General features: G+C 44.1%; 1 protein-coding gene across 1 annotated transcript in view; it reads right to left on the reverse strand.

The window, feature by feature from the left end:
• Positions 1–11,190: 11,190 nt before the first annotated feature.
• The window catches only part of LOC120842846, a 135,663-nt gene continuing 132,089 nt past the window's right edge, over positions 11,191–14,764 (reverse strand). Inside the window, exon 5 of the mRNA XM_040214033.1 lies at positions 11,191–11,304. Within this exon, the coding sequence (XP_040069967.1) occupies positions 11,191–11,304 (114 nt within the window). The remainder of the gene's footprint in view (positions 11,305–14,764) is intronic.

The following is a 14,764-nucleotide window of genomic DNA, read 5'->3' on the forward strand; positions in this document are numbered from 1 at the left end:
AGCTGTCTTTATGAAAAAAATAAAAAAAATAAATCCACGGCAAACCTTTTGCTGTGACACAGCGATATGAAAATAATTCAGTATCTTATATTTTAAATTTTGGCAAGCAATTTGTTTTAAAATATTTTACCACCAAGGGGAGCAAGCGCGTCGGTTCTACCCGCAAGAACGACGGTCGCTTCCCCCCAATGCTTGGATAGAAAATGGCGTACCCATGCTATTCACACGCTTACCAGCGACCTCGGCGCTTCCCCGTGCCCCGCGGTTCGGCAGCACCATGAGTTGCAGAGTGAATTTTACGACAGTATGAAATGCGGGACATTTAGAGGATATGGAAATTTCTTGCGGGACGCGGGACACGAGCCCTCAATGCGGGGCAGTCCCGCGAGTCGCGGGACGGGTGGTAACCCTAGTCTGGAGACAAGCCACGGCGGAGTGAAAAGTGAACAGAGATTGTCTTTTCGGGGCAGAACCTGAAGCCATTTTGATCAGCCCATTTGCTCATCTTATTGATTGTGAGCTGCAATTGCCGTTCATAGCTGGACAAGTTGCAAGAAGAAAACAATATCTGCACATCGTCAACATACATTGAATAGAATACAGATGGTGGTATAACCTTAGCCAGACTATTAATCTTCACGGCAAAAAGTGTAACGCTTAATACACCACCCTGAGGGACGCCATTCTCCTGGAGAAAAACATCCGACAGGATGGAGCCCAAACGCACTTGAAAGGTCCAACCCGTCAAGAAGCTTTGAATACAGCGAAGCATGCGACCTTTGACACCATATGAGTGCAATCTCGAAGTATCCCATATCTCCAAGTAGTATCATAAGCCTTTTGAAGATAAGAAAAAGACAGAAACACAGTGCTGGCGATGAACAAATGCTTCCCGAATAGAAGTTTCCAGGCGGACAAGGTGGTCAACCGTGGAGCGACCCGCTCGGAAGCCGCACTGATTCCTATCGAACACACCCTCTGCCTCTAAAAAGTGTACAAGACGGCGATTAACGAGTCTCTCATAGGTTTTGCCCAGGCAGCTTGTCAATGCAATTGGGCGATAGCTCGTCGGTAAAGAGGGGTCTTTGCTGGGTTTCAGAAGAGGAATTATGTGTGCCATTTTCCAACAGTCAGGAAAACAGGCAGCATCCCACAATAAATTAAAAACAGGTGAGCAAACTGTTTAGAGATTCAGACGACAGTCTCCTTAGCATCTCGTATTGAATTCTATCCGGCCAAGCCGCAGAGTCTTTTTTGACATCGAGAGCCAGTTCAAGCTCACACCGTGTAAATGGCTCGTTATAAGGAGCGCCCTGACCACCAGACAAAGGAATAGTTTGTTTTTCTGCTGCTGATCGAAACCTCTTAAAACATTCATTATAATTGGCCTAGTTAGACACTTCCTGGAAGTGTTTACCAAGAACATTTGCTTGTTCCTGAAGCGATGTTGCTGATGGAAAAAGGGGTAATCTGAAAGACCGATAGTCTCCCCTGATCTTCCTAAGACGATCCCACACTTCCTTTGAAGAAGCAAAACTACTCAAAGAGGTCACATACTTTCTCCAAGACCTGCCTTTGGCTCGCCTTCGCGTCCAGCAAGCTTTGGCTCTTCTTTTCTTGAATTCAAGTAAATTCCTAGGAGTGGGATAACGTCTGAAGATGCACCATGCCTTGTTTTGCGACTTGCGTGTTGTGGAGCAGTCCTTGTTCCACCACGGCTTGCATCTTTTGGGGAGTCGTCCAGAGGTCTGGGGGATACTGTGTGATGCAGCATTTATAATCACTTCAGTAACATACAGCGTGGCATCTACAGGGCTCATGTTTACAAGAACAGACGAATCGATAAAGGCCTCCAAACAAAAAATGGACTAGTCAGCCTTTTGTAATTTCCACCTTGGGAGTCGTGTCGGAAAAGAAGGAATTGGCATTGTACTTTCTAAAACAATAGAGAAATGATGACTTCCAAAAGGATTATTTAAAACTTTCCATGAAAAGCATGGAAGTAAAATTGGTGATGCAATGAAAAGGTCAATAGATGTAAATGATTGATGTGCTGCACTAAAAAATGTGGGATCCCTCCCATTAAAACGACACAATCCAGATGATAATAAAAAACGCTCTATGACGCCTCCTCGTGAATCCTGGCGACCACTACCCCACAAAAGGTGGTGGAAATTAAAATCGCCTAAAATTAAAAAAAAAGGTTGAGGTAATTCTTTTACAAGTGATTCAAGTTCACACATATGCAGTGCAGAGTTAGGTGGCAGATAGAGAGAAACAACTGTGATCAAGCGGTCAACAAGAAGGTCCACCGCTACAGCCTCTAAGGGCGTAGAAAGCGGGACCTCCGAGCAAGCAACACCACTCTGCACCACCAGTGTCACTCCTCCCGACATATTAGGGGAGAGTCTATTTTTCCTAAAAACTTGGTGCCGACGTAAAATCTGTGTATGGGTGTCATTTAAATCTGTTAGTTGCAGGCTGAGGGCGATTGGTCTCAACTTGTCCATAAAATAATTTACATCATCTATATTTCTGATAAGGCCACGGCAGTTCCACTGCATAAAATGGAAATTGGTCATGGTTTAAAAAATGATATTAAAATATTAATAAAGAAGAAACACTGGCCAAATAAATAAAAGTTCTAAAGTTGCCGCATGTGGCAAAAATTAATTTACAATCTCACGTTTCACAGGTTTTTTGCTTTTGTGTTTACTCTTAGAAGTCTGCCACTCCATGTCGTCTTGGTCAGACGCATGAGTGGAGACTTCTCCACACTCATCCATGGCTTCACTTTCCTGAGGCGAGGCTTTTCCTGCAGGTTTCTTCAGGCTCGGGGAACGGGGCGCCATGCACTTCCGCGACCAGAGGAGCTGCTGGGCGAAGCGTCGCCCAAGTCCACCCGTTCTTGTGCCTTTTGCGCTGCAGGAGCGCACGAGAGCCATGCCGCTCTTTCGATGATGCTCCCTCCAGGGAGTGTGGGCGAGAGTGCCTACCCATCTCCCTGGAAGGAGACTGTGGAGGACGGACGGTCGCTGTAGCCACCGGCCCATCCTGGGTCTGGGAAACAGCCTTAGAGGACAGAGGCTGTTGTCCCGTTGGAGTGACAAGGTTCGCACTCTGGCTGGGAGGGTCAAAGGACCGCCCAGCCGAGATTGCACGCCCCGGAAGCTGAATCTTCAGCTGGGGCGTGGGGGCCTGCAGTGGCCTCCCATAGCCCAGAAAGGATGTCTGGGTGGCCACTGCTACCATCAGTGGTGCAGGTCCCGGCTGCACCACCTGCGCAAAACTGCCTTTACGTAAAAATCCGAAGCGACGGCGTGCCTGTGGGTAGGAGAGGTTTTTCTTGACCTTAAGTGCAAGTACCTCATTCTCCTCCTTCCAGGTTCTGCATGATCGAGAATATGCAGGAAGGGGATCACCGCAGTTCACACAGTGCGCGTCGTTGGTGCAAGAGTCTCTGGTGTGGTCATTCTTGGCACATTTTGCACAAGTAGCTTTTCCACGGCATTGCTGGGAGCCATGGCCAAACCTCTGGCATTTTAAACACCTTCGAGGATTAGGCACATAGGACCGAACCCTGCAGTGGAGACAGCCAGCTTTCACGGCCTCTGGAAGTGTGGCGGACTCAAATGTTACGACTATGTGTTTTGTCTTGAGTTCTGTGCCATCACGACGAATTGTGATTCGACGGGCAGGGGAAACTTTTTGGCTAGAGAGGCCCTCCACGAGCTCTGCGTCAGATGTATCCAGCAGGTCGTCCTCGGAAATTACTCCTTGAACGGTGTTCAATTTGCGGTGAGGAGTAACAATGATTTAGACCCAAGAGGGCATCACTTTGCTGCTTTGTAGTGATTTCCAGGCGGAGGTCTCCAGATGCCATTTTCTTTGCATTGAAGTTTTTGCCAACAACTCCTTCTAGCGCCAAAGCTACAAGGAAGGGGGACAGTTTGCCGAGTGGCTTTTCATTCTCAGAATGAAGAACTAGGCATCTTGGAAATTTTTCAGAAGCAGAGGACTTTTCAGACTGGATTGTTACTTCGGTGCGGACCCTTTTCAGGGCCCGATCAGAGGTTTTTTTGGTTTGCAGACCGATAAAGATGGGAAGAAAATTCAGTGCCCGGGTGCACCGCCCACCACGGAGCCCAACAAGGGGGTAGGTAATGTGCCATCGCAAGAAAGGTGTGGCTGACACAATTACTCTACCAGTGCTGCCCGGGCACTATACCCTAGTGTGGTTGCAGGGACAGGACCTGTTTACACTCAAGGTTGGCCCTTGCCGCCTAAGAAGGTGAAAAAGGAAGGAAGAGAGTGTAGAAGAAAAGAGAAAGAGGTGGAAGAAAAAGTGAAAGAAGGAAGAAGAGGGTAGAAGAGGCGACTGACTGAATCATCCTGGTCGGGCCAAGCCAGGACACCCGTCTACGGGAAGCAGGGGCCGCAGCGGTGTATTGCCTCGCCCGGGGGGCCTCGAAGAGTCCAAACATCCCCGGGCTCAGCTCAACCACCAGGGTCCCCTTTTCCCCGGACACGGGTTAAGCCACGTACAGCCAGACGTGGCTAAATGAACCCACATGGCTCGGGGTTCGTAGTGACGCCACTCACCAAGCACGTACTAAAGTAGGTGCCCCCTGCGTGCGAGTATCGTGGCCCACATGGCTGGGGTTCGTGGTGACGCTACTCACCAAGCACCCAGCACCTAACGTGCAGGCGCCCCCTACGGGGCTCGGGGTCCGTAGAGACACCACTCTCCCAACACCTGCTTTCACAGGTGCCCCCTGCGGTGACATTTATAAAGAAGTGGGAAGTGTTTATAACGGCATTCGTCATACACAGGGCATTCGATGAGTATGCGCATATTACTTAAAGGTAAGCTACAGGGTGGTGCGTCCTCTTCGCTTAAGAGGTGTCCATGTGTGAGACGGGTATTACTAATTTGTAAACTACTGAGTATGACTTCACGAAAGCGCTCCCGATGTCGAGCGCTCTCCCACGCACCTAGAAAACATTTGATTACATGTAGTTTGTTGCTGGTATTATTGTTGCACTGCAGTTGTCACTTTTCTTTGATGCAACGTTATAGAGAGATGTGCTAATCTTTGTTGTATATTTGCTGTTTGTCGATTTCTCTATTTTTAGCGGAGCTGGCTGCGCAATCAGCCGCTTAATTTTCAGGAATGCCAACATGGCTAGGAACCCAGCGTTGGCCTACATTAAGAGTTTTCTTTGGAGCCAGGATAATATTGTTTTCTTTTTAACTCAGAAACCAGTGTTTTTTTACACGGTTCATTGATCTGACTGCCTTTAGAGAGCTCAAGGACGCGGTGTAGTTTACAGCGTGAGGAAGCCGTTTTTTGATTATATAATCAATGGCCAGCAGCAAACCATAATGCTATGTTGTTATTATAGCGTCAGTTGGATTATTTTTTTTACCTGATTTACTGATGGTCCCACCATAGCACAGCCTACTACTGAGTCTTTTTTTGTCCCGCCTCTGTAAAAACTGACATACTGGTGATACCTGGTCTGAAGCTCAAAGAAGTCCTGCTTTATGACTTCCTGCGGAACATCCTTTTTGTTATACTTGATGAGAGTAAGGTCGCGATATATGTTGCGGTTTTTCCATGGGGCTATATCCGATGGGCACTGAACTTACAGAGGTTTTGCATCCATCCCAACAGATTGTGTTGCAGTATTATTCCTCATAGAAAATGGCGGGACTATGAAAGGTTTGTTTTGATATGTGCATTGAAACTTGATAGTCTATATATTATCTCGAGCGAGGTGTTCCGCGACAGAGCGCAACCTGACAGCGAAAATAAAAAAAACAGGGAAAATCTCCTATACTCCAGGGACAGTTCATTTGCTTCCGCATAAAGGCTAAGCACTGGGGAGATGCGAAATCCACCAGTAGCTATTCGCAGTCCCTGATGAAATAAGGATGTAACATCTTTAGAATTGATGGCCGAGTAGAGGAATAGACAATACAGCCATAATCAAGCTGAGAGCCAATGACTGACCGATAGATACGCAACAGGCACATTCGGTCATAGCCCTATGACACATGTGGCAAGACTTTAAGGATATTCAAAGATTTAAGGCACTTAAGTTTTAAGCTCCTAATGTGTGTAACGAAAGTCAAGTTGGATTCAAAAACAAGGCCCAAATATGTCTGCTCATTTCTTAAAAAAAGCAGAGAACCATACCTATTCAAAGAGGACAACTAAAGAACACCACGTCGACAAGAAAAACGAACACAAGCACTTGTTTTAGGGAAAAAATTTAAAAGCATTTGTATCGGCCTATCTGACCAAAATATTAAACGCAAGTTGGACGCGACGTTCAGAAATGGGGGAATTACAACATGAAAAGGAGATATGGAGGTCATCAACACGTGAAAAATATTGCACTCTAGGAGGAATTGCATGGTCAGTGGAATTAAGGTTGACGATAAAAGGAGTGACACCGAGTACACCTTCCTGAGAGACTCAATATTCCTGTAATAACTCCTTATGGAGAGTTTTCCCCAGCCTCATGTGGAACGTGTGGCGCTCCAGATAACTCTGTAGAGCATTCAACACTGGGCCACGGAAACCAAGACCGAATAAATCTTGCAGTGTGCAGTAACGCCAGAAAGCGTCGTATACCTTCTTCAAATCAAAGAAGATGGAGAGGCACTGTTGCCTGTTGACAAACGCCTCACGTACGGAAGTCTCAAAAAGGACGAGATGATCGAGAATGGTCTGTGCTGAAGGAAAGCCACATTGGAACTTATCAATGCGGCTGCTACGTTCTAGAATAAACATGAGTCTCTTGTTAATTATCCTTTCTAGTATCTTAGAAAGACAGCTAGCTAGAGCTATAGGTATAAAGCGAAATGTACAAGAGGCATTTTTGCCGGGCTTCAGCACTGGCACAACGACAGCGATCTTCCAAGAGGATGGAAAGTGGCCCTCAAGCCAAGCTTTATTAAACAGGTATAAAATAATCTCCAGAGTGGATGGATGTAGGTGTTCGAGCATTTTAAAGTGAATACCATCTGGTACAGGGGACGTCTGTTTGGAACAAAAAGGTGCTACTTGAAGTTGGCATAATGGAAATAGAGTATTATAGGGTTCGTGCAAGCCACCTGATGTGATAACAGCTTTTTTTGTATTTGTCTTGTGTCGCTGAAACGTTTGAGTGTAATGTTGGGAACTGGAGACATACTCGAAATGCTCACCGAGAATGTTAACTTGCTCCTCAAGACTTACAGGACATACTCCATTTCGACTCAAGAGTAGGACAGTGAATGCCCGGTAAGAGCCGTCAAATTTATGTACGCGATCCCAGACTTCCCTCGCAAATGGAATGCTGTTAGTTGAGGAAGCGTACCTTCTAAAACTTTTTTTTTCTTCGCTTGCCTTTGAATTTACATCGCTTGAACTGTTTCTTTTTTTAATTCAATAAGATTGTGTGTTGTAGGGTAGCGCCTAAAAACACCCCATGCTCGATTTTCTTCTTTCTTGGCTAAACAGCAATCTTCGTTCCACCAAGGCTTAGGTCTCCTGGGCAGATGCGAGGACGTCAAGGAGATGGAGAGAATGCCAGCCTATAACATGCGCTGACTGATATGTTCAGTGATTTGTTGATATCAAGATCGTCAACTGATGAGCACGCCAAAAGAGATGATTATATGAAGGTTAATCAGTTGGCGTTCTCGAATTTTTAAGAAGGAAAGCGCGTTAGGACTGTCATTGGAAAATGGCCAAATTTTAAAATGATGGGAAATTGGCCACTTACGTGAGGAATCGGGATGACCTTCCATGCAAGCACTGGGAACATTGACGGATGACAAATCGATAGGTCAGTTGAAATAAAGGTGTGAGTTGCTGAGTTGAAATATGTAGATTAATTTGTGTTTAGCTGGCACAATCCCGTAGAAAGCCAAAAAATTCGACAAGGGCCCCTCTGAAATCCCGCCTCTCACTACCCCACACCGGATTGTGTGTATCAAAACCTCCAAAAAGTAAAAATAAAGAAAGAGGTTGATTAACAAGAAATTCTAGCCCCTTCGCATGTAACTGAAAAGTGGTAGGTGCGTAATATAAAAATAATGTAAATATTCGACCTAACAATATGCGTGAAGCCACTGCCTCCAGTGAAGTATGCAGGACCACCTCGTTACAAGTAACTGAACGTTGCACAACTACCGCAACACCTCCAGCTGCGCGAGCTGCATGTGTACGGATCTTACAAAACACCTGGAAATGTTTAAAAACATTAGTGTATGTGCTTATGCGCGTTTCCTGTAAGCAACATGCAATGGGCTGGTGATCCTCTAAAAATAGCTCACATCGTCGTAGTTAGGCAGGAGGCCTCTGTCGTTCCACTGAAGGAAGAAAGACATTTATCTTTGATAAAGGAAACGCTTCAATAAGTTAGTAATACAAAAAAGTCAATATAGTTTATGTGTCTTTCGATGCAACAATTCATGGGCTAGTTTTCTTCTTTGGAGTATCCTTAGGCCATCGAGCATTTTCGCAAGAGGCAGAGGCGACAGACTGTCTAGAGAGAGGAAGGTCCTCATCGGAGAGCGGGATGCTCTCATTCATTTTCTCATCCCATGAGACCTTGTGTCCTTTGGTTGGCAGAGGTGTATCTGACCACCCAGGCTTTGAAGTGCTGCCAGAGGCACGGTGAGGTAGCCCCCAACCACGGCAAGACGGGCCAGCTGGTGCCGGTGATGGCACATCTGGCTCCTTGGAGGGTGCAGTACGCTCCATAGACGCCACAACATCCTCATTGGAGCACGAAGGCGGTGGGTTGCCCACCGTCTTTGTAAATTCGTAAAAGGACTCTTGCGCAGAAGAAAGGTCTTCCGGGGAAGACTGCGTCTCCAGGGATACCATAGACAGTGGGGGTCCCCTTCGCACTGCCCGGGCATATGAAACCCTTCCCTAAAAAGCAAGTTCTTTTCTCGCTTCTTGGTAGCTTAGATTGTGTTTGACCTGAAATGTAATTATTTCTTTCCCTTCCTTCCATTTCGAACACTTTCCGTGGAAACGCGGGGTGTGGTCCGCCACAGTTTATGCATTTATGTTCATTTTTGCATATGTCAGCGACGTCGTTAGTGGCACTACAGTTTGCGCAGGTTTTTTTGTCGCGGCAGTTTCGGGAACCATGCCCAAAACGCTGGCCACGAAAGCGCCGCACTTGGAACGAAAGAACGAACTCGGCAGTTCAGATGCCCTCCCTTTACGGTGGAAGGAAGATATGGAGTTCAAAAGTCAGGACTAGGTGTTAGGTTGATATGTCCTGTCGGTCTCATCGTAGAGTGACTCGCTGCACGGCTACAAGAGCAAACGGACGCAGAATTTTAAGGATTTCCTCTACAGTACACTGAAGGAGGTCATCCTCAGAGATAACGTCGCAGACAGTATTTAAAGTGCGGTGCGTGGTGACAGAAACTTGGTGTTCGTCTAAGCTTGTCAACTCGAGTAATGCTGTGCTTTAAGTTTTATTTCCTACCTCAACGAGGAGGTCCCCAGCAAGATTTTTTTTTGGCTTGTGATTCTTTCCAGTTGTGTGCTCTAGCCCCTTAGAGGCAAGGAAGGGTGAAATCTTCGGCAACGGTAGAGTGTCGTTCGCCGCATGAACTATAAGAAAACGTGAAAAGATGTCGCGTTCTTTGGCTCTTAGGAAAGTAGGGGGTGCGGGGCGAACCCTTTCGGGGGGTCGCTGGGCTCAGGGTTTAGAAGAGAGGAACGCCATAAAAAGGCAAGGGTGTTCGGATTATGTAACGCTTTATAAGAAAGGTTTTTCTTAACACGTCACTTTATTAGCACTGCCCAGTCTCTATAGCCAAGTGTGGTTCTGTACAAGGGGTCTCTCGCCACCCAAGGTTAGCCGTTGCCACCAAATGAGTTGAAAAAAGTAGAGAAATGGGAGGGGAGCAGAGTGAAAAGAAGGCGAAGGCAAGTGTGAAAAAAGGGAGGGTATAGTAGAAGTGGTGACTACATTGATTCCTCCTAGCCGGGCCTTACCAGGACTCCCGTCTATGAGAAGCGGGGCCCGAAGTGGTGTATGGCCTCACCGAGGGGACCCCGATGGGTCCAAACCTATGCCGGGCTTGGCTCAACCACCAGGATGCCCTTTTCTCCAGACACGTGAAAGCCACGCACAGTCAAACGTGCGTGGACGAACCCGCATGGCTCGGGGTCCGTAGTGATGCCACTCACCAAACATCTGTTTTCACACGTGCCCCCTGCGGGGGAATAATCAAGATGACAAGATTAGTAGACAAAGAGCCCAGCGCAGTATTGCCGATTAATTCACTGGTTTACTCTCGCGATAGCCAGGTGCTACGCCGACGTACCGGCGATGCTGCTGCGTCGTCGACGCTCGCTGCTGCTTAGTCAACGTATGTTCTCCTTTTTTGTTTTTGGCGCCAGTCCTGCTCCATTAAATATTTATTTCACTACGTTTTCTTCTGCCTCATTTTCTGTCATTCGTCACAATATTAGTCCAAAAATAAAACAGGAAGACTGTCCGAACTGCCGGCACTAACGAAATTTTCATGATTTCTGTAATCATGAAGTCTTCGGTTTTTGTTTCAATGCAAGCGATTTGCTTTCTAAAATCTTCCATTTTTATTTTTATATCTGGTTTCTACTAAATTAATTTCAATTACTGCGATACATTAGTTCTCTTGAGCTTTACACGCAAGTTTAATATATTTGTTTTATGATCGGTGAGTAGCTTGTAATAAGCTATAGTATTCAATTTGTGCCAAACTTGTGTTTGCAGTTCGTAAAACGCTTACCAAGAATGTGAAAAGAATATAGTAAAAACACATCTGCAGTGCACACAAAGGCGGCCAATTAAATTGACATAAAAATATGCGGAAAGTATTCATTTTATATTCCACATTTTCAATATTCGGCATTTCGCTAAAGGCAGCTTCATCTGGTGTGAGACCTGTACGTTAGCTCTTAGACGATCGCTCGATTAAAACAAAAATATTATAACTAGTGGTAAATACTGAAAATATGTTTTATTTAACTTTCATTTGTTTTTTATAAATGCTATTATTTTCAAAGTGGCAAATTTTCTCAGTTCTTTATTGCGCATCCCAAATTGTTATTGAACTTATATCCGTTGCAGACGACCGTATATTTTTGGTATCTTGGGACTTGCCACGTGACGAGGAGATCAGACATGTTTGTCTTTCAGATTTGAGCAAAGATTGTTTACGGCGTTTTTCTGATATTTCTTCCACTCCAGAACCCAATGTTGGAGGCTTTTTCGATAATCCTCATCACAGTACTGTAAGAGGGAATCATTATGTCACGATCATTTAAGGATACAAAAAATAACTAACAATCAATATTTGTTGTTAACAAGATTTTGAATAAAATATATATTTTTAATTTTATTCGGAACACAGTCGTCACCTAAAAAAATACACGACGAAAACTGCAGTAATAAGTTTGCACTTCTACATGTTCTCTACAGATATCTACCATATTTATTCCAAAATGAGTCGACCTTTTATGAAAAGACCTGCGTTTCTTTCCCGTAGAACACACGGAGGCAAATCATTAATTAGGAATTGCGAAGGAAACATCGAATGGCAAAACACAGATACCGTATAGAATGAGAAAAATGTCATCCACACAAAACTAGTTTACGTGTTCAGGCATTATCGGTGCTTCGTCTTTCGCTGGGTGACTTCCAGAAACCGGAATTATCGGGTTTTCTTGAGTGTTGTGGAGGAATACACGCACAAGCATTCTTCATAGAGTGGTCGACCTATTCTCTAATAAATACTGTACGTGAAACATTCTATTTGAGCTGTCGCTTGATTCACTTGTCAACTTGAGATTACCGCACAAGTAAACATTCACCTGATAGATTCATATAAAACATCACGGCAAGTTCCGAGAATATTAAACAATAATGCTTTCTATTACTCCAACAACAGCGAATTCTACTACCAGCATCACATTTGCCAACAAAACCAGTAGCATCAGCAATAATCAATCAATCAATATGTCTTGATTGTACAGCATCCAGGAAAAACCCTGAGGTTTTGGCGCTGGTACAATGGTGAATAAAAATGTTATGCACAAAATCCAAGAAAGTGAAGCACTTCAAACTATATATGAATCAGAAATGGAGACATTATGTGTTTTGTGAGAGGAAAAACAATATATTATTTTTCAATCATAGTAGTAGGGCATACAGTTGTAAAAATTAAAATAAAGAAATGAAAAATTATAACAGCAGACATAGAACTCAAGACCGCAGGACATACGAATGCATCACCAAAATGCACGCCATGTAGATGACGAAATTCATGCATACCAGAGCCATTCAGCAATGCTCAGCTTCGATGAGCTAATTTTTAAGAGAAAGGACAGATGTCGTGTAGAATGGGTGGAAACTATCAAGTTTTAAGAGTAATGGTTCAAGCGCTCTGCCATTCTAACAATTAGGATTGCCGAACTGAAAGTTTCGGAACAAAAATAGATGACTTAACCCGAGTAAGCACTCGCGGAACCCTAAGGCACATTTCAGATAACAGGCTTGGCGAATTGATGATGCCATGGAGCGTTTTAAACAAAAACAGGAAGTCCACATTCTTCAGACACCGGTGCAGGCTAGGCAAACCAACACGTTTTTACCCTGCGCCATATGCTAAACAGTGGACATTCTGCATAATGCAGCAATGTTAAAAGATAGAAACAGACTTTTTTCGCACTCGTTATATTTCCAGGGAATGAGTTTTAGAAATTTCATTTCAAACAACTAATGCACATTCTAACTGCGACCTGGATAATGAACAGTACAACTATATAGAACCAGTCATGTTTTTCAACCTCCTGGTTAAGCGAAAGGCAGCACCCAACATATCGCAATGAACACTTAACGAGCTTACCAACATGATCAGAGAGACGCAAGCCAGAATCAACAATGACTCCAAAATCTTTCAGTACAATTACTGGAGAGTCTTCCCATGAAAGTTATATGTAAAAGAGATATTGTGATTTTTCGGGAGAGTGGAATTTAACCTTGGTTTTGGAGGGGTTAAAAAAAGTCCTTGTCAGAGCACCATCGGTAGAAAAAAATATGCATATTTCTGGATCTTAGCACATTCATGTGCACTTGGTATTTCTCCGTAGATTTATATATCATCAGCATAATGCAGGAATAAAGAATTTAAAAAAGAAGCAAAAGAGACGTCGTTTAAAAAGTATTGTGAACAGAATGTTCCTAAAACACATCCCCGAGGAAGTCCAGAGTGTACCTTGCACAACGAGGAGTACACGTTCTAGACTCTGATTTACGCCTCTCTCTCTCTCTCTTACAAGTAGCTTTTCAAACAGTCGTGTACTGAGCCATATCCTCCGCAGGAGAAAGGTTTGCATAAAATGACCGTGTGATTCACTACTTCAAAGACCTTCTCTAAGTCAAAGTAGACAACGTCTAACAGACCTTTCTTAGATTTCACACAAGATGCGGTAGACATAAAAACAAACAATATTTGCAGTTGTTGATCTGCCACTAACAAAGCCATTCTGCTTGAAAATCGCTAATGTACGAAGTCTGAAAGACAGAAATTGATAAACGACAATTTCAAAAAGCTTGGAAAATATAAAGAGGGGATAATTCGGTCTAAAGTTCAAAACATCACCTTTTTCCCCAAACTTTAACATCAAAACAACAATAGCTACCTTCAACAATTCAGGAAAGGTTCCCAACCTTAAAGAGTTGTTAAATACTGAGCAGAGTACCGGCGTGAATATGTCGTGATACATTTTAAGGATCGTGGACAGAATGCCGTATGGCCCTATGATAATATTGCTATGTTTGGTTTAATACAGGACCGTACGCATCCTTTATCGGCGTTAATGCATCTTAACTAGTTACCAGACACATCTAAGTGAAGCAGCGCAGATGAGAAACACTGCGTACTACCCCTGTAGACTGACGAAAAATGATCACCAAGTTACTCAGGTACGAGTAACCTGCTGATGGCATTCATTATTATCTAGGACAATTTTTGACTCGACATCCCTCATAGAACTTGGTATAATGGCCCTCCAGATTTCTTTTTTGACTATTCACAAGATCTGTTTCCACTGATTAACAACGCACCTGGGGATCACGACTCAGGACTGTTTAACATTGCTTTCTGAAACTTTTGTCTTTTACCCCTTTACTTTATGATGCCGCTTTTCTTAAACTACAGATAAAATAAGTTTTTCTTTTCATTAGGGATTTTAGCTCACTGGAAAATCAGCTAGGAATGCGAGATATTGTAACTGTCCTCAAGTGAATGTAGGTATCCGAAGACGCCCGAATAATTAGCGTGAAAAGAATGCCCTGATCATTTACATCAGGAGATTCCAAGCTCTATGCCCAAGCAAAGCTCATGAAGCGTTGATACCTCCCGACATAGTATTTGCAGAAAGGTTATATGAGATGTGTGCCGAAGAACCACCAGAATGAGCAGGAGGAGAGGAATTTCTAAGAGAAAGAACTATATAAGATGCAGGGCGGATATTATCCTGAGGAAGTGATGGTAGTGCACCTCGTGGTATACATACCCATTCTACGTTTGAGAAACATATATCTGGAGCATTAAATTTGTGATTCAGAACATAATTGTGATGTATGAGATTCAACAAAGAAGAAAAGTTTAACAGCTTTGTGCTTTTCTGCCTGCAGTAAATTGTTCAGGTGAAAATGTCAAACGACGGCTAGGTGATTCCGAGAGCAT

The sequence above is a fragment of the Ixodes scapularis genome, unplaced genomic scaffold (assembly GCF_016920785.2).
Source record: "Ixodes scapularis isolate PalLabHiFi unplaced genomic scaffold, ASM1692078v2 ptg000834l_1___fragment_1__unscaffolded, whole genome shotgun sequence".
In the NCBI taxonomy this organism is placed as follows: domain Eukaryota; kingdom Metazoa; phylum Arthropoda; class Arachnida; order Ixodida; family Ixodidae; genus Ixodes; species Ixodes scapularis.